Source organism: Megalobrama amblycephala, linkage group LG5 (assembly GCF_018812025.1).
Source record: "Megalobrama amblycephala isolate DHTTF-2021 linkage group LG5, ASM1881202v1, whole genome shotgun sequence".
Lineage (NCBI taxonomy): Eukaryota > Metazoa > Chordata > Actinopteri > Cypriniformes > Xenocyprididae > Megalobrama > Megalobrama amblycephala.
In genome coordinates, this window is record NC_063048.1 from 20,744,295 (window position 1) to 20,771,071 (window position 26,777).

General features: G+C 40.7%; 1 protein-coding gene across 1 annotated transcript in view; it reads left to right on the plus strand.

Annotated features, from left to right (window-relative positions):
* birc6 (baculoviral IAP repeat containing 6) overlaps positions 1-26,777 on the plus strand; it is a 114,880-nt gene that overhangs the window by 30,825 nt on the left and 57,278 nt on the right. The window contains 40 exon segments of the mRNA XM_048191151.1: positions 88-249; positions 335-466; positions 599-696; positions 945-1,092; positions 1,234-1,367; positions 1,461-1,595; positions 2,119-2,306; positions 2,404-2,709; positions 2,967-3,066; positions 6,510-6,724; positions 6,854-7,062; positions 7,640-7,986; positions 8,116-8,335; positions 8,735-8,871; positions 8,953-9,090; positions 9,652-9,782; positions 9,926-10,057; positions 10,223-10,438; positions 12,068-12,251; positions 12,338-12,508; positions 13,225-13,358; positions 13,931-14,090; positions 14,172-14,288; positions 14,725-14,882; positions 15,017-15,143; positions 15,413-15,523; positions 15,766-15,896; positions 15,989-16,116; positions 16,207-16,772; positions 16,916-17,091; positions 17,360-17,456; positions 17,536-17,730; positions 18,475-18,675; positions 18,848-19,127; positions 19,249-19,505; positions 19,733-19,841; positions 20,797-21,021; positions 21,349-22,246; positions 24,187-24,330; positions 25,696-25,825. Of these exon segments, the coding sequence (XP_048047108.1) occupies positions 88-249; positions 335-466; positions 599-696; positions 945-1,092; positions 1,234-1,367; positions 1,461-1,595; positions 2,119-2,306; positions 2,404-2,709; positions 2,967-3,066; positions 6,510-6,724; positions 6,854-7,062; positions 7,640-7,986; positions 8,116-8,335; positions 8,735-8,871; positions 8,953-9,090; positions 9,652-9,782; positions 9,926-10,057; positions 10,223-10,438; positions 12,068-12,251; positions 12,338-12,508; positions 13,225-13,358; positions 13,931-14,090; positions 14,172-14,288; positions 14,725-14,882; positions 15,017-15,143; positions 15,413-15,523; positions 15,766-15,896; positions 15,989-16,116; positions 16,207-16,772; positions 16,916-17,091; positions 17,360-17,456; positions 17,536-17,730; positions 18,475-18,675; positions 18,848-19,127; positions 19,249-19,505; positions 19,733-19,841; positions 20,797-21,021; positions 21,349-22,246; positions 24,187-24,330; positions 25,696-25,825 (7,847 nt within the window).

A 26,777-nucleotide genomic window follows, 5' to 3' on the forward strand; every position in this document is an offset into this window, starting at 1 on the left:
TAACATTATAAATGTCATTATAAGTTATAAATACAGCAGCCAGTCCATGTTTTAACTGTGCTGTCTGTGTCTGCTTGTATTTCCTAGAGTGCAACGCTGTGCAATGCTTCAGTTTCCTGAGCTCCATGAAAAGCTGCTAAGAGGTTTGTGTAAGCGTGTAGAAGACAGTCAGAGCTCGGAACACTGTCAGAGTCTCATCTTAGACATCCTCTGCTGGCTGGCAGGGGTCTACTCCAATGGACCCTGCAGGTGAGATGCCACTGTGAGCCTGTATTTTTCATCTCTCTGTTTTATCTTGTCCATCATTTTAATGAATTTGATAATTGTCCTTTAGTTTGAGAGAGGGGAAAGAGGGGCTTTTGACCAAAACCAGGAGACGGTTGACAGACATCATCAGGGCGTGCTTCTTCGAGGCCGGCCGCAGTATAGCTCATAAATGCTCTCGCTTTCTTGCACTTTGTATTAGGTAAGTTTGCAACATCTCTGTATTTTCAGTCTTATCATATAGTCTTGTTGCAGAGCTAATGATATGGACTGTCCAATATACATATATGTTATACTTATTAAACTTAATGGGTGAATGTCTCTGATGTTTCAGTACCGGTAAAGGCGACCCAGGTCAACAGGGTTTTGGCCAGGCTCTGTTTAAAGCTCTTCTGGATAATATGCCTTATCTGCCTGCTGCTGCCACAGGAGGTAATCTTTTAAAAGTAGTAAATATATAGCGCCTTTAATATCTGTTATAGTGATAAGACAGTTTTGTTTCAAAAATTGAAACTTTAATTTATTAGTTTACACTACCGTTCAAAAGTTTGGGGTCAGTAACATTTCATAAAGTAGTTAACTAATATTAACTAATCAACAAAAAAATCTTACTGACCCTAAACGGTATATTTAAATAACATGTTAAAATGCTTATATTCCTGTCTGCCTTTTTCTCTCAGGTTCTGTCTTCTGGTACTTTGTCCTGTTAAATTATGTGAAAGATGAGGACCTGGCCGGCTGTAGTACCGCTTGCGCCTCTCTGCTCACTGCTGTCTCTCGGCAGCTGCAGGACCGCTTGACTCCACTTGAGGCTTTGTTGCAGACCAGGTCAGCTGATCTGCTGCATTCTGAATCATTCACAAACTGACTTTTGTTTCATGTACTTTGAACAAAACAGCTTTTTATTAGCATGTGGAAGTGATCGTTTTAAGAAAATATATATATATTTTTTTTCTTGTGTCTATTCAGATATGGGCTATACGGGTCTCCATTTGACCCAGTACTGTTTGACCTGGAGGTGAGCGGGTCGTCTTGTAAGAATGCCTTCAGCAGCAGCATCGGGGTCCAGTCGGACGAGATCGATCTGTCCGATATTCTCTCAGGTGTGGCAATGCAATCTTCCCCTTGACACACTTACATTCATCAATAAATATCAAAACAGCAAATACATTTTTTTTTTTTTTGTCTAATGTCAGGTAATGGGAAGGTGAACAGCAGCGGGGTGGCAGAGGGCAGTTTCACTGCTCTGACTGGCCTGCTGGAGGTCGAACCCCTGCACTTTACTTGCGTCTCCACCAGTGACGGCACCAGGGTGGAGAGGGATGATGCAAGTATGTTCACCGGTAGATATCCCACTTTCCTTTTCCTCTCTATCATATCTTGTTTCTTTTACAACCAACCGTTTCATGGTGGACTTAATAAGATTTTTGCTGGCAAAAAAGGTCCATTGTCAATAGTGTAATGTGAAGCACAGCTCACACAGATGTCACATTGAGGTAGGGCTGGGTGATATATCGCTTGAGATTGTCACGCACGTTTCGTCAGTAAAGACGGTTCCCTGATTACCACTAAATCGCCATCACCTGCTTTCAAATGGAGCGGCATTTAATAGACAGAACCGTAGTTCACTGACAAGCTACGCAATATCATATCGCAGATGAATCGCCGATTTAGCGGTAATCAGGGAACCGTCTTTACTGACGAAATGCGCATGACAATCTCATACGATATATCGCCCAGCCCTACATTAAGGTCAAGCAAGAAACTTAGCAAATTTGCATGACCAACCTAAACCAGTTGCTAAATCTGAGTGGGGAACTATTTTGCACTGTTTCGCTATACTTTCTTTTGTAGTGAGCACCTTTGGTGTGACGCCTACGGTGACAGGGCTGTCTTCTGGGAGCGTTGGCGAGGCATCCACGGCCCTGAGCTCAGCTGCACAGGTGGCCCTGCAGTCACTGTCTCATGCCATGGTGTCTGCCGAACAGCAGCTTCAAGTTCTTCAGGAGAAGCAGCAACAGCTTCTAAAACTCCAGCAGCAGGTCATACATGGAGACATTCTTCATTCATTTCAATATTGATGTCTTGATTGATTCAGTTCTTTATGACTTTTATGTAATTGATTATCTTATGAAACAGAAGGCCAAGCTGGAGGCCAAACTTCACCAGACCACCTCAGCAGCAGCCACCGCAGCATCAGGCGTTGTCAACTCCGTGCCATCCAACCCGTCCTCTGCCCCAGGCTTCTTCATCCACCCTTCTGATGTCATCCCACCCACTCCTAAAACCACCCCGCTGTTTATGACGCCCCCTCTCACCCCACCAAATGAGGCAGTGTCTGCGGCCATTAGCGTAGAACTGGCTCAACTCTTCCCAGGATCTGTCATTGATCCTCCACCTGTGAACCTTTCAGCACATAATAAAAATGCACAGAAAGCCAAACCAGTAAGTCTGAAAAACTCCTCCTCCTTATATATTCATACTGTTTAAATATTATTTAGCAATGTTCGATTCTCCTTCATCAATAGAATGTACGCTAAAATAGATTTTGTGGCAAATTTGTGCCCAATAGCAGAGGCTAGTGGGTAATGTAGTGTAAATTACGCATGTTGTATTTTCCTATAAGGGGCCATATGTTTGTTGACTTGAATTTCTGTATTTCTGGAATGTTCAGCTAATGTATGTGTGTGTTGTCATTGCAGAACCCCATAGGAAGTGGCCTGGCATTGGCAATCTCACAGGCCTCTCACTTTCTTCAGCCTCCACCGCACCAATCCATAATTATTGAGCGAATGCATTCAGGTACTTTGGATAAGTCCCTAGAGGCAGACATAGACTTAAATTTTTTTTTTTTTTTTAAATAGCTTAATTAAAATGCTAAAAACACAAAAATCAAAATGTACATTGAGATCATATCCCCCCCCTTTATAACTCTTGGTTTTATTGAAGAACATCCGAAGCTTTGAATATATCAACACTCCTAGTTTCTTATAACAAAATAAATACAGTACAGTAGAGGTCTTCACGGGTCCAAAAATTCATACCCGAACCCGAAGAGACCCGTAAATGTGCTACACGGAACCGACCCGGCCCGACTATTATTTTGAAAGTTGGACCCGAACCCGTGCAGAACCGAGAAATGCCATAAATGTACTACCCGGACCCGTCTAAGCTGGACCCGAACCCGACCGGACCCGTCTGGACCCGATTGGCACATAGGTCTATTCCACAGCAAATTGCTATTAATAAGTCAATAAACAAGTTGCGAAAATAAAACGTGTTGTCTTACCTAATATTAGGCTATAGCTTTTTCCCTTGTACCTGACTGTGATGCACTTGCCAAGAAAGTTCATCCGTTATTCCTCTCTTGCCGATTGAAATGCTTAATCCACTCATTATTCCAGCTTTAAAAGTTCTCTTGCTGTCACGATGACAAATGCAACTTTGCAGTTTTGCATTGTTTCGTTGTATCTCGAGACTCGAGTCAACTCACATAATAAAATAACTTTGAATGTTTGCCCTTTTTAACTATAATAACGATTGCTTGTTCAGTGACATATGGCCGCTGACGTTAGCATTACTTATTTGCGGTCATTTCTGTGCTTTCTGAGACGAGTCTGACCAAAACTTTAGATATAACAAGACGGCATAATGTTATTATAAAAACAGGAGAAAGAAAGTGCGCTCGCATGAGACATGCGCGTTAGCTGGAGCAACCTGAAACATAAGCTTTAAGCGTCACAGAAAACATTCGTGTGATAGGCTAGTTCATATTTTGTTAATGATTTGAAATAGGCTATGTTATTTAAATGCGAATGTGCAAGGCTACAAGCAGTTCTTGAGATTTGAAGTTTGTTTGCATTACTGTTGCACACGATAGGAATAGTAAAACTCGATGATCACCGTTCGCTTGCATTAACTCCGCCCGCTCTGCTTCTGATGGCTGCGGTCACTCGTGTTTTTTCACCTTATTTCCCGGCTCATACTTTGCAAGTTACAAAACATGCACAGCGCTGACTGACTCTGAACACGGCCGGGTGATCTCCGAATCAAATCGGCTCGGGTATACACACAATGTTAATCAGACCCGGGAACCGAAGTAATAGATTAGGACCCGACCCGGACCCGGCTGACCATTTAAAATATAGTCCTGAACCCGTACGGGTCCCGGGTCCTCGGGTCTCGGGTCTTCTTTGTAGACCTCTACAGTACAGTCCAAAAGTTTGGAACCACTAAGATTTATAATGTTTTTTAAAAAGTTTCGTCTGCTCACCAAGGCTACATTTATTTAATTAAAAATACAGTAAAAAACAGTAATATTGTGAAATATTATTACAATTTAAAATAACTGTGTACTATTTAAATATATTTGACAAAGTAATTTATTCCTGTGATGCAAAGCTGAATTTTCAGCATCATTACTCCAGTCTTCAGTGTCACATGATCCTTCAGAAATCATTCTAATATGCTGATTTTCTGCTCAAGAAACATTTATGATTATTTTCAATGTTGAAAACAGTTGTGTACTTTTTTTTTCAGGATTTCTTGATGAATAGAAAGTTCAAAAGAACAGCATTTATCTGAAATACAAAGCTTCTGTAGCATTATACACTACCGTTCAAAAGTTTGCGGTCAGTAAGAATTTTTATTTTTATTTTTTTGAAAAGAAATTAAAGAAATGAATACTTTTATTCAGCAAGGATGCATTAAATCAATCAAAAGTGGCAGTAAAGACATTTATAATGTTACAAAAGATTAGATTTCAGATAAACACTGTTCTTTTGAACTTTCTATTCATCAAATAATCCTGAAAAAAAAATATTGTACACAAATATTTTGTACAATTGTACACATTAAATGTTTCTTGAGCTGCAGATCAGCATATTAGAATGATTTCTGAAGGATCATGTGACACTGAAGACTGGAGTAATGATGCTGAAAATTCAGCTTTGCCATCACAGGAATAAATTACTTTGTGAAATATATTCAAATAGAAAACAGTTATTTTAAATTGTAATAATATTTCACAATATTACTGTTTTTACTGTATTTTTAATTAAATAAATGTAGCCTTGGTGAGCAGACGAAACTTCTTTTAAAAACATTAAAAATCTTAGTGGTTCCAAACTTTTGGACTGTACTGTACATAAATAAATATTATAGCAGAAATATCAGAGAATTTCTTAGCCAGTATGAGAGGAAGGGGGCTTTAGATAATGTGTTGGACAGTGGGGAGCAAAAAAATTTTGAGAACTCCAAGGCCCCCAATATCCACAACAATTCAAAAACCGCAGTACAGGCCTGTCAATTTTCCATCTCAAAAGAAGACAAACAAAAATACGTGTACAAAAAGCAAGTTTTGGGCAGGTGCTGCAGATGTGATCCATCTACAGCACCTTCTGCAGTATTAAAATCACTAAAAACAGCAGGACATTCTAAAAGTTTGATGTGATAAACACTTAAGGCCAATTCACACCATACCATCAGATGCAGACCAATGCAAATAGTCTCCAGATTACAGCACGTCACTTCTCAAGCATTCTGATTCAGCATGCTCAATCGGTGAAAACAAGCTCCGACAGATGCCAGCAGACTCAGACAAAACCCAACAAAGTGTCTGTTGGCGAAGTCTGAATTGGCCTTTAAAGTGCCTTTAATGTACTAAAACGGGTATTAAAAGATCAAATTTGGTATGCAGCGTATTTATGATGCATACTATTTACAGGCAAGCAGATGAGCCTAGAATATGAACGCAACACACTAAATGGTCAAGTGTTTTCTTTATAATGGTTTTCTATGGAAAAAAAGTGTAACGTTTTAATCATTAATAAGGTGTATGCTGAATTTGGTCTTTTAATATCACTGTCTTACTACTTTAATACTTAATACAAACCCGGTAAAAATGACTGGCGGGTAATAAAGGAAAGCCTTGTTTTGCCTTCCAGGTGAGCTTACCTATAAGGGTATGAAGTCACGTGAAAACTGAATTTTCAAATATTTAAGAGCTTGGCATAACTGCTTGTTGATTTAATGGAAGTTTTGTCTTATCTTAAACTTTTTAAGTCATCCTTAGTCCCCCTTTAGAATTCTTCTGAGGCCTTCTAGTGAGCCTTGACCATCTGGTTGATAATCACTTCTTTAGAACACTCTTTAGTCCTCATTCTTTTGCTATATCTGTTTTGGTGCACAAACCTCTTTTGATCATGTGACCTTTGAAGTAAACACTGAATGTCCCTTCTCTGTAGGTGCAAGGCGGTTTGTGACTCTAGATTTTGGAAGGCCGGTGTTGTTGACAGATGCGCTGATCCCCACATGCGCTGACTTGGCTTCCCTTTCCATCGATATTTGGACTCTTGGGGAGGAGGTGGACGGGAGGCGACTTGTTGTTGCCACAGATATCAGCACGCACTCTCTGATTCTACATGACTTGTTGCCCCCTCCCGTCTGCAGATTCATGAAGGTTTATACAAGTTTATCATAATCAGATGTGTACAGGTCAAATAGCAATCTGCTTTCTATAGGCTTTAGCACAGAGAAAATAATTTTTAATTGACAAGTCACTGATGGTCACTCCATGCCTCTCCCACAGATCACTGTGATTGGTCGATACGGCAGCACTAATGCCCGGGCTAAAATCCCTTTGGGTTTCTATTATGGACACACCTACATCCTGCCATGGGAAAGTGAACTTAAGCTGATGCATGATCCTCTGAGGGGGGAGAGTGAAGCTGCCAGTCAACCAGATCTGGATCAACATTTGTCAATGATGGTGGCCCTACAGGAAGACATTCAGTGCAGGTTGGTGACGCTGCAAAGAACATTTAACTGAGCTGCCATTGGCATTGACTGAAGTACACTACCATATTTCAAATGCTGCTCTTTTCAACTTTCTATTCATTAAAGGATCCTTCAAAAATGTATCAAGGTTTTCAAATTTTTTTATTTTTTTTTTAATTTTAACATTGACAATATTTAGAAATGTTTCTTGTGCACTTAATCAGCAAATTAGAATGGTTTCTGAAGGATTATGTGACACTGAAAACTGGAGTTGCTGCAGGAATAAATTTTATTTTAGTATAGAAAAAGTTATTTTAAATTATATTAATATTTCACAATATTACAGTTTTTACTGTATTTTTGATCAAATGCAGCCTTGGTCAGCTTGTTTTTTTTGTTTTTTTTTTCAAAAAACATTAAAACATCATACCAACCCTTAAATTTTGAATGGTAGGGTAGTTAAAGTTGTACTTAAGTGCTAATAATTAAAAGCTTTTGTCAGTTAATTTTGAATGGAAATTAATGGCGTGGACTTAATTTTGTCAATGGTATAGGTGGAATTTTATTGCTGTATTAAATATGCTAATCTCTCGTATAGGTATAATCTGGCCTGTCATCGACTTGAGACGCTACTTCAAAACATCGACCTGCCGCCTCTTAACAGTGCTAATAACGCCCAGTACTTCCTGCGCAAGCCCGATAAAGCTGTTGAGGAGGATTCCCGTGTTTTTTCCGCCTACCAAGACTGCATTCAGCTACAGCTACAGCTCAACCTGGCCCACCATGCTGTCCAGAGGTTGCGCGTGTCTCTGGGAGCCACCCGGAAACACCTACCTGAGAACTATGACCCCAGAGAGCTGGTCCAGAACTCTTCTACTGAGCAGCTCCGAACCATCATCAGATACCTATTGGACACACTGCTCAGCCTGTTGCACTGCTGTAATGGTGAGGGAGGCAGGCCATTCCAGTACTATCTCACTGCTTCAAAATGCCATGAAATCTGAATGACCTTACTTATTTTTAATTCTTCAGTTTTAATGTCAAAATCAACAATTTTCCCTCTTTCTTGCTCAGGTCACTCTGTGCCCTCAGTATTGCAGAACACGTTTCATGCCCAGGCGTGTGAGGAGCTCTTTAAGCAGCTGTGTATCAGTGGGACTCCTAAGATCCGTCTGCACGCAGGTCTGCTGCTAGTGCAGCTCTGTGGAGGTGAAAGGTGGTGGGGCCAGTTCCTGTCCAATGTCCTGCAGGAGCTTTACAACTCTGAGCAGCTGCTCATCTTCCCTCAGGACAGGTAACACAAAAAACATGCTCTTCAAGATGTTCTATAACAGGGCGGTATGATTTTATATATATATATATAATAGTGATAAAAGTGTCTATTGTTAGAGATTTTATATATTGTTTATATTGTGGTATGTAAGTATATCTGCATATCCCAGTACTACTTAGTTATTGACACTTTAGAGTGATAAAGAAATGCACGTCTGAAGAAAAATAAAGAGCAGGAGATGTGCTTGATAGTAAAAATAGTTAAGCACAATTAGCCGTTAAAAAAAAAAAATCTTTGTTCTATTGTTTGCTGCTTTGTTTTTATTTTTAATAATATAAAATAATATAAAACAAAAAATCAATCAAAACTGTTCCTAAAGATACTCTGACCTCTTCATTTTAATCCATTTAATTTCCTCAGGGTGTTCATGCTACTGTCCTGTATTGGCCAAAGATCTTTGAGTAACAGTGGGGTTTTGGAGGGTTTGTTGAACCTTCTGGATACACTGCTCTCTCCCCTGCAGCAGACTGCTGCAGCACAGCTCCGCAGGACAGAAGGTGCATTTTTAAGAGTGAGATTTTTATGTAATACGCATCCGTCTGTTTATGGTAATGTTACAATTTTGTGTGTGTTTGTAGGTGTGTTGGATATCCCCATGATCAGCTGGGTGGTCATGCTTGTCTCTCGACTGCTCGACTACGTGGCCAGTGTGGAAGATGAAGCCACTGCCGCTAAGAAACCTCTGGGGGCAAAAGACAGGGAAAGATCCTTTACGGGTGAGACTCTTAGGCCTGGACAAGCATAAGAACTGAAAAATCCAATGTGTTTTTGTAAACACTACTGTTCACAAGTTTGAGGTCAGCAAGGTGTTTTTAAAAGAATTTCAAAATTTGCATTAAAAGGTATTTGCCAAAAGCTTTTAATTATTAGCACTTGAGTGTAATTATAAATAGATTACATTTTAATAGTTTGGGGTTAATAAGATTTTTTTTAATGTTTTTGAATTTAATAAAGTTGAATTTTCAGCCATTACTCCAGTCTTCAGTTATACATGATCCTTCAGAAATCATTCTAATATGCTGATTTAGTGCTCAAGAAACATTTCTTATTATCAATATAAGAAGACAGTTGTGGTGGTGTTTTTGATTAATAGTAAGCATTTGAAATAGGAATATTACATTATAAATGTCTTTGCTGTCACTTTGCTGGAAAGAAAGTTTATTTCTTTACAATAAAATTAACATCTAACTAAACTTTGGAAAGGTAGTGTACATACTGCATAGAGATTTTTCTTCATTGGTAATGTGTCTTTGTTTTCCTCTTTCCAATCTCACCAGGGAACCAGTGGAGTTTCATAAATAACAGTCTGCAGTCTCAGAACCCAAGCAGATCCGCCAAAGGCAGCAACAGCAGTTTAGATCGTCTATATTCACGCAAGATCCGCAAACAGCTAGTCCACCACAAACAGGTACATGTGTCTCGCACAAACTTCCTGTGCCATTATAGGGCACTTCTATATCATGACATAGCAGATAATTATGAAATCTGCACTGGAAATCATTTTCTTTATAGATATAGTGAGGATTTTAATCAATTCTCCTTTCATTGCAGCAGTTGAATTTATTGAAAGCCAAACAGAAAGCTTTAGTGGAGCAAATTGAGAAAGAGAAAATTCAGAGCAACAAAGGCTCCTCCTACAAGCTACTGGTGGAACAGGCCAAACTCAAACAAGCCACGTCCAAGGTGAGAATCTAAACTTTTGACAACTCATTTTGTCAAATGTCTCTAAGGGGTGGTCGTTGGACAACTTTAGTGGTAGCAACAGATATCAAAGTACACATAAGCAGTGATAAATATAACCTTCAAACGGGTCGTAAAGTGAACCCTGTGGTTCTGTTTCTTTGGCAGCACTTTAAAGATCTGATCCGTTTGAGGCGGACAGCTGAATGGCCACGCTCCACCTTGGACTCAGAGGCGTCTGTGGCAAAAGAGACCCCTGAGGTGGAGCTCCTGCCCTTTACGTTATCTCATGAGCGCTGCATCTGCGTCGTTCAGAAGCTCGCTCTTTTCCTCCTCTCCATGGACTTCACCTGTCATGCAGACCTTCTCCTGTTTGTATGCAAGGTGCAACTCTCTTAATCTTTTCCTTCCCTAATTCAGTTCTCTATTGACTAATAGCCCCATACACAATGTTAAAGGATTAGTTCACTTTAAAATGAAAATTACCTCAAGATTTGCTCACCCTCAAGCCATCCTAGGTGTATATGACTTTCTTCTTTCTGATGAACACTGAGTTAGATTAATAAATATCCTGACGCGTCCAAGCTTTATAATGGCAGTTAACGGGACCAATGTGTATGAAGCTGAAGAAAGTGCATCCATCCATCATAAACATACTCCACACGGCTCCGGGGGTTAAAGGATTAGTCCACTTTTAAATACACTTTTCCTGATAAATCTACTCACCCCCATGTCATCCAAGATGTTCATGTCTTTCTTTCGTCAGTCGAAAAGAAATGAAGGTTTTTGATGTAAACATTCCAGGATTATTCTCCTTATAGTGGATTTCAATGGCTACCAACAGGTTGAAGGTCAAAATTACATTTTCAGTGCAGCTTCAAGGGCTTTAAACGATCCCAGACGAGGAATAAGGGTCTTATCTAGCGAAATGATCGGTCATTTATGCTTTATAAACAAAATATCGCCTTGAACGTACTTTCCGCTTCCGCATTCTTCATAACGCTTACGCTGAATGTCCTACGTCTTCCCTATTCAACTTATGGAAAAAAACGAAACTGGCGCCACGTTCGTTCCGTAAGTAGAATAGGGAAGGCGTAGGACATTCAGCGTAAGCGTTATGAAGAATGCGGAAGCGGAAAGTACGTTCAAGGCGATATTTTGTTTATAAAGCATAAACGGTTGTATTTTTGTCAAAAATGACCGATTGATTCGCTAGATAAGACCCTTATTACTCATCTGGTATCGTTTAAAGCCCTTGAAGCTGCACTGAAACTGCAGTTTGGACCTTCAATCTGTTGGTAGCCATTGAAATGCACTATATGGAGAAAAATCCTGGAATGTTTTCATCAAAAACCTTCATTTCTTTTCGACTGACGAAAGAAAGACATGAACATCTTGGATGACATGGGGGTGAGTAAATTTATCAGGAAAAGTGTATTTAAAAGTGGACTAATCCTTTAATAAAGGCCTTCTGAAGTGAAGCAAAGCGATGCGTTTGTGTAAGAAAAATATCCATATTTAACAATTTATAAATTAAAATATCTAGCTTCGGCCAGACCGCCTTCCGTAATCAACTTGTGAAGAAAGTATAACGCCTGTCGCAGTTCAAAACGCTTACGCTACGTCCTACGCCTTCCGTATTCGAATGCGGAAGGCGGTCTGGCGGAAGCTAGATGTTTTACTTTATAACTTGTTAAATATGGATATTTTTCTTACACAAACGCATTGCTTTGCTTCACTTCAGAAGGCCTTTGTTAATCCCTCGGAGCCATGTGGAGTACGTTTATAATGGATGGATGCACTTTCTTGAGCCTCATACTCGTTGGTCCTGTTCACTGCCATTATAAACCTTGGACGCATCAGGATAAATGTCTTTACTGCAAGACGTCCTTGTTGAATAAAATAATTAATTTCTTATAAAACGTATATATCTTCCTGACCCTAAACTCTTGAACGGTAGTAGTGTGTATGTTATAGACTGTGCCTATGTTCTAAATCTCATTCATTGCTTAGGTATTGGCCAGAATAGCAAATGCAACACGACCCACAATCCACCTGTGTGAGGTGGTTTCAGAGCAGCAGCTGGAGAGGTTACTGCTGTTACTGGTGGGGACCGACTTCAACCGTGGGGATATCTCATGGGGCGGAGCCTGGGCCCAGTACTCCCTCACCTGCATGCTGCAGGACATCCTTGCAGGTTTGTGTTTTTAGGTTTGAAAAGATGGTCAGTGGCCCATTTTGTATGTCCCTGTTTTATATTTAGATGTTGCAATCTGTTTTCAGGAGAGCTGTTGTCTCCGGTGTGTGGGGATGGGATGGAGGGGGCGGGGGCTGATGAAGCCGGGGCCGCCTCTTCCTCTGTGGTGGTGGATTCCGATGACTCACTCCCTCAGCCGACCCCCATCCCACTCGTGGAGACCATCGATGAGCCTCTGGGACCAGATATCATCGCAGGTACACCCGGGACATCCTCTGTGTTCCAAAGTGCGTTGGTAACCCCGCCCGAATAGCACGTCACCTCACACGGACCCTCACCTTTCTTTTATTTCTGATGTTTATTTGTTTCTGTTTTCTTCTCTTGAATGAGCTGCATGTGTGTTTTTTGTGTTTGCTTTAGTATATAATATTTAATAGTGGTACAATGCAGTGGACAGGGGGTTGGAACAGTGCAGATGATTTTGACTCGGTCATTTAAAACCTACAGTTTTCAGTCAGTTTATTGTGGGTAGGGCTGCACAACGATTAATCGCGATATATTTAAGAAAAAAATTATATTTATATATAAAATATTTATATTTATATGGAATATAAAATATATATAAATATGTATATTTATTTATACATGTATATATTTCTTAAATTTGTACATGTATGTGCATGTATTTATATATACATAATTATTATACACAGAACACACACACATATTACATAAACACAGACTTTTATTTTGCAAACGATTAATCGCGATTAATCGTTGTGCAGCCCTAATTGTGGGTTAGATTTATGTCATTGTCAAAATGTATTTAAAATGGGTCAACGATCCACTGTTCACACGCCCTGTCCGTCTAAGAGGAGTGTGACAGCCTGGCATCCTGAAGTAGGCTGTCTGTGTAGTTGCTTCTCTTGGTATGCTGCTCTTGCAATATTAAACGTCTTTTCGTTGCCCAAAGGTGCTCCTCCACTGTCATCTTTGGAAAAAGATAAAGACATTGACTTTGACTTGCTACAAGACTTGATGGATGTTGATATTGATCCTTTAGATATTGATTTGGAAAAAGATCCACTCGCCGCCAAGGTTTTTAAGGTATGAACCTCATTCTCTTTCTCTTTCTGTTCTTACAGCATTAGGGGTGTAATTGTTAAAATTACATGGTTCTATTCTCACTGTTTCAGTTTGGCTGTGCAATTACTTTAAAAAGAAAATATCAGCAATCGGATGAGTATCAGACAGATATGGGTTAACGGTATTGGGCTAGCAATGTATGGAGTTGCCAAAAATACAGCACTCTGTAAAATTACAGACATTAATATTGTGAAATGTCTGAAAGTACAGCGATTATGTAAAATTACCATAATTTTCTTGAAAATAGACACATTAAAATTTACACACATTTATTCTTATCCTTAGATGGTATAAATGTGCATATCGAAACATGGGAAGTGAACTGTACTTAACCATTTCACCCCTATATTGCATGTATTATGTAATCAGAGATCAGTAGTTAAAGTTTGGTTGTAATATTTAGAGCTGATTTGCACAAACACAATGTATTAACCCCTTTTCCATTTAATGTGTCTCTTATTTTTTTCTCAGAGACAAGTGTCTGAGATTTTTTGTTGTTGTTTTTTCTTTCTTTCTTATGTTCTCTCTTACAGCCGATCAGCAGTACCTGGTATGATTACTGGGGTGCTGACTACGGCTCGTACAGTTATAACCCGTACACAGGGGGTGTGGGCATTCCCGTGTCCAAACCTCCTGCGGCCGCCACGGCAGAGAAGCCTGGATCTCAGAACCTCTCAGTGTCTGTGTCTCAAGGTGAGAAGTGTCCGAAAATACACGAATGACATGACAGATATAATAAATGTGAGTGCTAAAATACTGTAATTTTTGTTCCAGCACTGGATGCTCGACTGGAGGTGGGATTAGAACAGCAGGCAGAACTTATGCTGAAAATGATGGCAACGTTGGAGGCAGACGCAATATTGCAGGCGCTAACGTCCTCATCTCCTTCTGGTAAACACACAAATGCAAACACTAACACATTTGTGTATGTTGTGTACAGGTTTCATACAGTCATGGAAACTCTGGCGATATCAAGCAATATTTTTATTTTATTTTATATTTTTGTATTTATGTAAAAGTTAAATTTTTCTAATAAATTCTGTAGTGATTTTTTTTTTTTTTTTCAATTTCAAATTCAGTTAAATTTAAATTTAAAACATTTCTTCAGGCAGAAATTGATGATTGTGTGCTTTACATAATGATTTTTTTTATTTTTTAATTAAAACTTCTGATAATTCTAAACAAATTCTAGATAAATAAGTAAATTTCACTGGTCTAAAAGTGTGGGAACCCTCCTTGTTTTGTTTTTTTTTCTTAAAATGATTTGACTACATTTAACTAGTATCGCCCCCTCTCGTCATTGTCTTTTTACTGTCTCTTGTTTCAGTGGCCCAGTCTGCAAACGGGACAGATGACTCTCTTCTGCGTGGGGGGTTCCACAGCTCTCCCCCCGCCAGCAGTCTGATGGTACAACCTTCTTCAATCCCCATGTTGAGCACCTGCTTCAACAAACTCTTCTCTTTACTGCAAGTGCATCATGTTCAGGTACGGGCACATTCTGGTTTTGTCACTTGCATTTACCACCACTCTTTGAAAATGTTCCCCTAAAATCCTAACTGGGAAGTTACAGAATCGCACTGTCTTACTCAATGACCATATTTATCTCTCTGTCTCTTTAGTTGGAGTCTTTGCTGCAGCTGTGGTTGACTCTGAGTTTGAGTTCCTGTTCCGGAGGGTCAGAGGAGAGCGGCTCAGACATATTCCTCTTCAACGCCAGCAGAGTGCCCACAATTCCCCTTAACCAAGGTGTGATATTCACTGACTGATAAAATGCTTGAAGATATTATCTGAAGATATTATTCAAAAATTCCTTACATATATGTGCAGTGCCATTAGGTTCTGAATGCAGCAAATTTTTAGAAATGTGCAAGAAAGAGAAAGAAAATAATAAGGGAGAGCAGTGATGATAAGCTAAAGAAACACAGAAGTGCGTTAGATCACTCACCGTTCTTTATGTAGTTCGTTGTGTAGATTTTGTAATGAGTATAACTAACTGTAACTCTGGTCTCTGTCAGCCTCCATCAGCAGTTTCCTGTCAGTGCTGGCCTGGTACCCTAACACTTCTCTGAGAACATGGTGTCTTGTCCTACACAGTCTCACCCTCATGACCAATATGCCTGCTAGTGGTGAGTATCTGATTGGCTGAGCCTGTCTTTGTACCTCTGGTTTGTTTCTGGACATACTCAAATGTGTGGGTGTTCCCAGGGGAGACCTGAATTTCTTTATATGGGTTTTCTCTGGGGGAATCCTGCTAGCTCAGCAGATCTCTGTGTCGTGTTGCCCTGCTTCAGCCTGATTATAAAAGCAAACAGTCTGGTGACCCACTTTCACATTAACTGTACTGATATTGTGTGTATTACATCTCCAGCCTCCAGCAGTGGGATGGGTGTGCAGGAGAGCACAGCCCAGCAGATGGTGTCTGACCCCACACTTGTGCACGTGCTTGTGCGCTTCCTGTCTGGAGGAAACCCTCACGGCACTAGCCAGCACAGCTCACAGGTATTTATCTTAATGAACATACACTCATGACTGGTTTCATAGTTATATATTTGGCGAATGCCTCTCATACTCGTCTTCCTCTCTCTTTCCAGGTCGGCCCCACTGCAACACAAGCCTTGCAGGAATTTTTAACCAGATTGCAGGTGCACCTGTCCTCCACATGTCCACAGATGTTCAGTGAATTTCTGCTTAAACTGTTGCACATCCTGTCTACGGAGAGGTAGATGATCAATCCACCATTTATGTAAATAAACTGCTGTTCTTTAAAAATGTGTGATTGTTTTAAATTAAGAAAATCTTCTGTTTATAGGGGTCCATTCCAGTCCGGTCAGGGTCCGTTAGATGCACAGGTGAAGCTTTTGGAGTTCACCCTCGAACAAAATTTTGAGGTCGTTTCTGTAACCACCATCTTGGCCGTCATCGAATCGATCACGTTTTTGGTTCACCACTACATAACTTGTTCAGATAAGGTGGTCTCACGGAGCGGTTCAGACAGCTCTGTGGGCGCCCGTGCCTGTTTTGGGGGCCTGTTCGCCAATATCATCCGCCCTGGCGATGCCAAGGCTGTGTGTGGTGAGACCACACGAGACCAGCTGATGTTTGACCTCCTAAAGCTGGTCAATGCTTTGGTGATGCTGCCGCTTTCGGGTGATCGGGAGTTCAGTGGGAGGCTGCCCCCAGCGGGCGGAGCCACTGACAGCGTATCAGATGAAGAAAAAGTGTGTGGAAGCAAAGAGTGTGGGGCGGCAGGCACAGCTCAGCACCAGGGACCAGCAGTGGGTGTGGCAGATTTGGTTTTGGCCAATCAGCAGATCATGAGTCAGATCTTGTCCGCTCTGGGACAGTGCAACAGCAGCGCCATGGCCATGATAATTGGTACAGAAGTTTATTTTAAATCAATAAAATTATATTATATTATATTATATTGCAAATATTTGAATGGTTTATAGTTTATATTTTATTATATACTGAATATAAAGCATTCGTTCTGTTGCTGTTTGTTTGCTCTCTCTGTCTAGGTGCTAGTGGGCTTCACCTAACTAAACATGAGAACTTTCATGGTGGGTTGGATGCCATCTCGGTGGGCGATGGCCTCTTCACCATCCTCACCACTCTAAGTAAAAGAGCTACATCCGTCCAGGTCATGCTGCAGCCCATTCTCACCTACATGGCCTGTGGTTATATGGGCCGACAGGTAAGACTTATCGTAGAGGAAGTGAGAGACCACAGTGACAGAGTGATCTGCTGAAGAATATAAGAGCCAGGACTATTTTTATTTTATTTTTCACACATTTTATTAAATAAAATTAACTAAACACCACAAAACATGGTCTATGCTAGTATGTTGTGGCCTAAAAAACATGAACACTTATTCAAACAACAAATTTTGACATTCGGCAACAGCCCTCAATATGCTGTCATTACATTTTGTGAATGCTGAGTGCTTTTATAATTTTTTACAGGGTTCTCTATCAACATGTCAACTCTCTGAGCCTTTACTGTGGTTTATTTTGAGAGTGCTTGACACCAGCGAGGCTTTGAAAGCCTTCCATGAGATGGGTATGCCAGCACTAACACTTTCAGAAGACCTAATTTTTGAGCTGGTCTGTATGTTCTGACTCTGTATGCGCCCATTTAGGTGGTGTGCAGCTAATCTGTAACAACATGGTCACCAGCACACGAGCCATTGTGAACACTGCACGCAGTATGGTGTCCACTATCATGAAGTTCCTGGACTCCGGACCTGGAAAAGCAGCAGATGGCAGCCTGAAAGCACGAGTGCTTACCTCAGAACCAGACAACGCAGAAGGACTGCACAACTTCGCCCCTCTTGGTACAGCAAGCACACTTTATTTTAAGCCAAATACTCCAGCGTTTTTATGTAAAAGTCAGTTAGGAATTAAAATTTAGGCATTCAAGGGGACCCATTATGCCCCTTTTCACAAGTATCCGGTGTCCCCAGAATGTGTCTGTGAAGTTTCAGCTCAAAATACCACACAGATCATATATTATAGCTTGTCAAATTTGTCCCTAGTTGGGTGTAAGCAAAAACGTGCCGTTTTTGTGTGTCCCTTTAAATGCAAATGAGCTGCTGCGCCCGGCCCACTTTCTAAAGAGGGTGGAGCTTTAACAGCTTGCACTTCAGTTGCTCAACAACAAAGCTGGAGAATCTCACGCAGCCAAAATGACGATTGTCAGTAACGGTGTTCAGCCTTACATTGTTCAAACCGGAGTCAGACACTGATGGAGAGACTCAGGAAGAAGTTACAACTTTTAGAATGCAATTGGATGTTTCTGAATGGTTAGTGGATACATTTATGAGTTGATTCAACTCATCGACTAGCATGTGCCATCATGTTAATATTTTGTGCAAATCCAGCATTGAATTGACCCTCATTTGTGAAGCAGTCTGGCGTAAAATGACAGCATGGCAACAGCACTCTACTACGACAGATCTTCAGCTGTGTCTCATTTTGAAGGCTGCGTCCTCTTGAGGTCGCATTTGAAGGCTGCATGCGTCATCGAGGCTGTCTCATTTATCCATTATTTATTCATAGTTTATACTGTTCCCTTGCAGGCACCATCACCTCCAGCAGTCCCACGGCACAGCCAGCAGAAGTGCTGCTGCAGGCTACGCCCCCACATCGACGAGCCCGTTCTGCAGCTTGGTCCTACATCTTCCTTCCTGAAGAGGCCTGGTGCGACCTCACCATCCACCTGCCCGCTGCCGTTCTGCTCAAGGAGATTCACATACAGCCGCACCTGGCATCCCTCGCCAGTGAGTGTACACACCGTGTAGCCCTACCCACAATGCAATATTTTTGGTCCAAAAGCCCACTTGACAGCTGTATATTACATTTGGCCCATATATGAAGCTTTTCATACTAGTGAGAACTATCCTAAAGTCTTTTAGAATTCTAAATGCTTCTTTCTCTTTCTGTCCTTCCCAGCATGCCCATCCTCAGTGTCTGTGGAGATCAGCGCAGATGGTGTGAACATGCTTCCCCTGTCAACCCCAGTCATCACTAGCGGTCTCACCTACATTAAGTTCCAGCTGGTTAAGGCAGAGGTGGCATCTGCCGTGTGTCTGAGGTTGCACCGGCCGCGGGACGCCAGCACTCTGGGCCTCTCGCAGATTAAGCTACTGGGCCTGACTGCTTTTGGAAACACTTCCTCTGCTACTGTAAACAATCCTTTCCTTCCCTCTGAGGACCAGGTCTCCAAAACCAGGTATTGGAAATCATTTGTTTTGCCAAGTAACATCTAAAATAATGGGTTTAGTGAGAAGTTTGATTTCCTGTTTTAAGTCTCCATCTATTTTAAAATCCCATTTTCTCTCTCTCTTTCTCAGTATTGGCTGGTTACGGTTGCTGCATCATTGTTTGACTCACGTTTCTGATCTGGAGGCAATGATGGCCAGTGCTGCTGCTCCTACGGCAAATCTCCTGCAGACCTGCGCCGCCCTCCTCATGTCCCCATACTGCGGCATGCACTCACCCAACATCGAGGCGGTGCTGGTTAAGATCGGCCTCCAGTCCACACGCATAGGCCTCAAACTCATCGACATCTTGCTGCGTAACTGTGCTGCTTCTGGCACTGATTTGGCCAGTAAGACCCGCCCACTCATTTCCATAAAGATTCTCCTCACTGCTTGACTTTTTTTTTTTTTTTTTTTTTTTATCAGAATGAGTATAGTAAAAAGGATGTTTAGGTATTTAGTTGTATTCTTCTGCATTGGTTGTCATATAATTGTTTTGTTCTCCCTTTTTATGGATTGACATGATTTAGTTTGGCTTTCCTTTTTTTCTGATTGGTGGTTTTGTTTTTTGTTGTAGATCTGAACAGTCCGCTGCTCTTCGGGAGGTTAAATGGCCTGTCGTCAGACTCAACCATAGACATCCTCTACCAGCTTGGCACTACTCAGGACCCCGGTACCAAAGACAGGTCTGTAATGGAGCTCATCTAAAGTATTTGTAGCTTGATCTGCAACTCTGTCCAGAGTCATTTATGTATATTCTCTATTCCGGTTGGCCTGAAAAGTGATGAAATTGATGTTTTATGTCATAATGATGACTTAGTATCTCATTTTGAATGGTGCCATAATTGACTTATCTCTTATTTCAACTTATTTCATAATTTTGAATTTATTTAATTTTGACTTTTTTTGTCATCATTATGATTTTCTTTTTTATGTGCCATCTATTCCACATTTCTCAAAATACTGAATAGTTGAAAGTATGCCGATTTTGTCCATTGCTCAATAAGAACCTTTATATTTATTAACCATAAACTGTAACTTAATTATCTCAGCTAAAGGCACACTATGTAACTTTTGGCCCTCTAGCAGTTAAAAAACAAAACTGCATGCATTTTGCGGAAGAACATCGTTTTGGTTGTGCTTCGGCTCTGCTTGATTGTGCGGATTAATATGACCCTTTGCAATAGTTTGTGCTTTACAATGAACTTTGTTAGAGAGCTACATATGGCAATTTATTTTTTCACTAGAGTAATAAAAATGGCATCTGTGCGTTGCCTTTACAACATTTCAAATCCCTCAGTTCTCGCTAGCTCCGAAAAGCCAAGCTTAGGTTGATTCTCATTTTATTATGAGCTCTTTCACATCCTCTTCTCTGTTCAGCATTATATAATAATAGGCTCTCCATAGTGAATCAGGGTAAGATAAATAAGTTACATAGTGTACCTTTAACTTAATTACAACTAATAATATTAGAAAACATTATTACACTTGATAAAGCTTAATAAATCATTAGAACCATAGTGCCGCTTAAATTTTTTTTTCTAAAGACACTGTTTTATACTGTTACACTTGTACAGCACAAGTTCATACACACTATTTTGTGGTTTCTGATTGCTTGGTTATGTTGTGAATGTGTTGTAGGATCCAGGCTCTGCTTCAGTGGGTGTATGACTCCTCCCAGGTTGCTGCCCTGAAACAGAGTTCTCCGTCAGGCTACGTGTGTCCGAATGCTCCGCCCCCACGGGAATACGGGTTGCTCATGCCGTCCCCGTCACACCTGCACTGTGTGGCGTCCGTCTTATGGCACAGTTATGAGCTGCCAGTGGACTACGACTTGCCCGGTCTGCTTAACAGAGAGCTTTTTGAGTGAGTCCACACAGATAAACACACTTTCTTTTTGCAGTCTCACAGTACAAAATGTTCAAGTAAGAGTTTTGGTTGAATGCGTGTTCATGCCTGAGGTGTGCTGCATTGGGAGAGGCTGAGAGTACATATTCTGCTCTTATTTTCCTGCCCTCTTTTATATTTCATCCTCACTTCAGGTATGAATACTTAATGCGTACTGAGTAGAACAAAGTGAAACAACCTTCGCTGTGTATGTGGCCTTTAACACGAACAGTTCTGTGCATTAGTAAACCATGAGGTTGTTTTTGAACTATTTATTCAAGAGCTTCTTGGCTTTTTCTCTCGCAGGTTGTTGTACAACTGGTCCATGTCTTTGCCCTCTAACATGGTTTTAAAGAAGGCTGTGGACAGTTTGCTTTGTTCCATGTGTCACATCCACCCTAGTTACTTCTCTCTGCTCATGTCCTGGATGGGTATCGTGGTGCCCCCTGCTGCCCAGACAAACGCACAGCGCCGTATGGCCATGACGGATGATGGCAAGAAACAACATGACTTAAACAGTGCCGCCTCCCTCACAGATGACTCCAAACATGCTCGTACACCGGTAATCATGCCCATTTCTCTCTCAGAGTGCCAGCTTGTGACCCTGGCAGCTGCATCCCAGTCTCCCGGTGCCATCCAGCAGTTGTTGGACTCTGGTCTGCCTTCCTTGCTGGTTCGCAGCTTAGCTGATCTTTGCTGCAACCTGTTGGTCAGCGCAGACCTTCCCTTGCCTGCAGGATTCTCCGCACATGCAGAGAGACGCCCATACGCACACAACCAACCCTCTTCATCCTCAGCAAACAGGCCGCCATTGTCTCCTGAGCTGGCAGCACCCGTATTGCGGTTTCTAACAGAAGTAGGAAACAGTCACACCATGAAGGACTGGCTGGGTGGGCCAGAAGTGAACCCGCTCTGGACGGCACTGTTGTTTCTCCTCTGCCACTCTAGTGCCAGTGGGGCTGCTAATGCCAATGCAAACACCACCACCAGCAGCAGCAGCAGTATTTCTGGGCACGGTGCGTCGGCCAGCACCTCACACGCCAGCGCCGCATCTCACATCTCAGGGGCGTTATACTCACTGGCGTCAACTAGCCGCAGCAGTGGACTCACCACCCAGCAGAGGACAGCCATTGAGAACGCCACAGTGGCTTTCTTCCTGCAGTGTATCTCCTGCCATCCAAACAACCAGAGGCTCATGGCACAGGTGTGTTTAGGGTGCTTTTTTGTCATTTGACATTTTTTATAAGCAGTTGAATAAAATGATTTTTTTCATGCATTAAATAAAAATACAAGTAAAATATTAATTATATAATTTTAAAATAAAAATATAATTTATATATTTTAAATTTTATCTACTACTATCAATTTTATTTATATAAAAAGGTTTTCTTCCCAAAATTGAGTAAATGAGTCGCAAAATGAGCAAATTTTTAACATTTTATTTTCACAATCTCTATTAAAAAAAACTTCAAAATGATGTATGATTTGTTGGAATCTGACAAAAATGACTGAGCTACACCTGTTTGGTGTAAGTCGATAGAGTCAGCAAAGTCAATTTTGAGAAAAATCGAGTTTAAAGTTTTCTGAAGGTTCCGAAACAAAATCACCTGGCAACCATACTTTAAAATCTCTGTTAATAACACATAATTTGGCAGACACCTTGTCAAAACCAAATACCTATAGGAAAATATATATATTCAACTTTCTTTCCCAATATTTTTTTTGCTTTTAAAGTACTGTTATTGTTTATATGTGTATATTGGGATCGCGCAATGTCTGAGGCGTCTTTGTGCGCACGCGCTTCAGATCTGTCAGTCAGCGCGAGCAAGAGCGATTTGTTTACATCAGCATGAATTTAAAAATCGCATTTAATTCAGACTTGTGCCATCAAAAATTCCCTATGAATATTCACATGGAATATTGGAATGCTGCACTTTTAAAACGATACCAAACTGATGAACTGAGCAGAGAAAAACATTTTTCATGGACAAAGGAAAAATACTTCTATCAAAAAAACATACAAATAAAGATACTTTTAGATGTTTAATTGCTATTTGAAGCATTTGGATCGCTAGATGAGGGTTTAATTAACTAATTTTTGTGAAAATCTCAAATTCAATCAATAATTTTGACTTGTTTTACCTGTAGCTCGTTATTAGCCCGTACACATTCCGACTCATTTTGCCAGCACGGGTCACATATTCATATAAGGTGTATTAAATAATAGTATAAATAAAATAATAATGAAATAAAATGACTAAGGGTGCGTTCACACTTGTAGTTCGGCTCGTTTGGTTCATTTGGTCCGGACCAAAGAAGAAGAAAAAAACATTTAGTCCTGGTCCGGTTAGCGTTCACATTGGCAATTTTATCACCGAACCAAAAGATACCGAACCTTAAGGCATAGGGATACATTCACAACGTGATTGGTCGGATTTTATGACGTATTGCCTATTTTGAGACGGAACTTACCGAATATCCAAAACAATGCTGTGTGCTGAGGTAAATGCGCTCGTTGTGTGTGTGTAGCCTGCATGCGATGGTATTTTGGCCAGCTGGGAACTCGTGAAGAGCTTATAAAATGTGTAAAGTAGTCAAAACACCGGCGGGAATCCATCCGTCACACACACAAATGATCTGCTGCGTGGAGACGCGCGTCTGATGCCTGTGATGGGCAAACTCGCGACTATGACGAGAAAAAACCGACATGCGTGAGGATTCTGTCCTTTTTAGGGTCTCGTCTTCCTGTTTTTGGTTCGGTTACATGACTTTGCTCCGTGTTGCGTTCATATATCATTCGAACCGCACCAGAGTTCGTTTGGAAGCGGACCGAGACCCATCTTTTCAGCGGTCTCGGTCCGCTTGTTTGGTGCGCACCAGGGTTCGAATGGCAGCGTTCACATATGTTCAAATGAACCGCACTAACCGAGCAATCGCACCAGGGTTCGTTTTAATCGAACCAAACATGACAAGTGTGAACGCACCCTAAGTCAATAAACAGCACATAACACAGTTCACCTGGCTCAAAACAATTTCACACTTGCTGTCTACCATCCTTATTGCTTCAAACTCTTCATGCAGTCAACTGAATGCTTTTAAATAGAGTTTAGTCCACATTACATTGATTTTTCTTTGTTTGTAAAGGTTCTGTGTGAGTTGTTCCAGTCAGCTCCTCAGCGAGGGAACGTTCCGGTCTCAGGGAACATCTCTGGATTCATACGGCGGCTCTTCCTGCAGCTCATGCTCGAAGATGAAAAAGTTACTGTCTTCCTTCAGTCTCCATGCCCGGTAGGTGCTCTCACACACACAAAATATCATAACATATGCTTTAAAAATCCATCTAAGCTGAAACTTTGCTCTTTTGAGCCGTTATTTTATATAGAAGTTGTTTTGCTTGGTTAGTCTGTTAAATGATTTATTACTGTTGCTGTAAAGCTCAGAAAAGCCTCTTCACTTACAAGGAAAATTACCCTGACCTTTACATCATCTCAGAGGGATTTAAACCTCCACTGCTTCTGCGCTGCAGTTCTTTTCAAGGCAAATTGTGCTGTTGTTGTAGGTGACCACTAGGGGGCAGATTTATCCTCAAATCCTTCTCACTCATGCAGAGGAGTCCACACACGATGGTGGATGTTAGGAGAACTTGTACAAGTTGTTTAGCTGGAGAAAATATTTTTGCAGTTCTGTTTGGTGCCGCTAGTGGCGCAGCAATTACACACTTCACCTTTAACATAATCTAAATGTTGGAGGACATAACCAGCTCACCCCTTAGATGACAGATAGAGTTATGCCTCTCCTGCGGCTGCCAAACCGGAATGAAGCCAAATCGTAAAGTCCCAAGACATCTTTTTTTAGCTCGCGAGTCATTCACTCCGCTAAATTACAGCGAGACCATGTGCGTTTCAGCTCAGATTAATCATCGGGCTTTCAAAGAGAGTCTCGACAGAGGGGCTCTTAAAAGTTAATGTTTACACATTAGATCAAACCAGAGTGCCATATGATCCGGGGCGTCCTCTCAAAGGCAGGGATGTAATTTTTCCCTTTCAGATGCACATTCAACTGCATCTTCGACTGGAATGAAGACCTCTGGAGTCTGGATCGCCCATGCGGATAGTGGAAATCTCTTTTTGTGGTTCTTTGTTTTAATGTTGTGACATGTATTGATTTTGTTTTTGTTTTTCTGACATCAGCAGGACTTTTCCAAATGCCATTGCTTTCAAATACCTCGGGTTTGTTTTTCTTTATAGCTGTAGTGTTAAAAAAAAGACTTCATAATCATGATGTTTAAACACTCAAATTATATCTATTTTAAATCTCTTAAAGATGCAGAGTTGTAAGATAAAAGAAAAGATGGGTTCTTTGTTACCAATGAAGAGAAATAAAGATTTTAATTTTTTTTTTTTTTTTTTTTTAAGATGAGTCACCATATCCCTATAAAGGCTCCATAGAAGCTTGAACTGGAGATGAAATGAACCATTCAAAATTATTCTATAGGTCCATTTTAATGAGAATTCAGGGTCTCACACCTCAAGATCAACTTAATGCAAATGTTAACAAATACGCTTGTCCATGTACTCGTATATGACTGAGTAACATAGTCACATGCTATTAACTTGACCTGTTTCATTCCGTTTTTCTTTTTCTCTGCTTCAGCTGTATAAAGGACGCATTAATGCTACTAGTCATGTGATCCAGCACCCCATGTACGGAGCGGGACACAAGTTCCGCAAACTGCATCTGCCTATCTCAACCACACTGTCTGAAGTATTGGACCGTGTCTCAGGTAGGAAGACATTGGAATACAGTTCAAAAGTTTGGAATCGGAATGACTTTATTTTTATATACTTTTAATCAGCAAGGACACATTAATTTGATAAAGAAAGTGTGTTTTACAGCACACCTGTTTTTAACATTGAATGTTTCTTGAGCACCAATTCAGTACCAAATACAGTTTTTACTGTATTTTTGATTAAATAAATGCAGCCTTGGTGAGCATAATTGACTTTTGAAAGGATTAGTTCACTTCAGAATTAAAATTTCCTGATAATTTACTCATTCCCATGACATCAAAGATGTTTGTCTTTCTTTCCTCAGTTGAAAAGAAATTAAGGTTTTTGAGGAAAACATTCCGTATAGTGGACTTCAATAGGGTTCAATGGATTGAAGGTCCAAATTGCAGTTTCAGTGCAGCTTCAAAGGGCTCTACACGATCCCAGCCGAGGAATAAGGGTCTTATCTAGTGAAACGATCGGTCATTTTCTAAAAAAATAAATAAATAAATAAAAAAAATTATATACTTTTTAACCACAAATGCTCGTCATGCACTAGCTCTGCGGTTCACCACGCGTTAATCATTCATCATGTTGGAAAGGTCACGTGTGACGTAGGCGGAAGTAACGAGCAAGTGTTTACAAAGCAATCGTGCAAAGAGTAAGTCAAACGGGCTTTACAAAAAAGGTAAAACAACGATGAGTTTCCAACGTGATTACGTATTGCGTAGCGCATTTCAGAGCTAGTTCAAGATGAGCATTTGTGGTTAAAAAGTATAAAAAATTTTTTTATTTTATTTTAGAAAATGACCGATTGTTTCAGACCTTTTTTTGGACTTTCAAAAGAAAAATCCTGGAATGGCTCCCCAAAAACTTTAATTTCTTTTCGACTGAAGAAAGAAAGACATAAACATCTTGGATGACATGGGGGGGTGAGCAAATTAATTCTGAGGAAATTTTAATTCT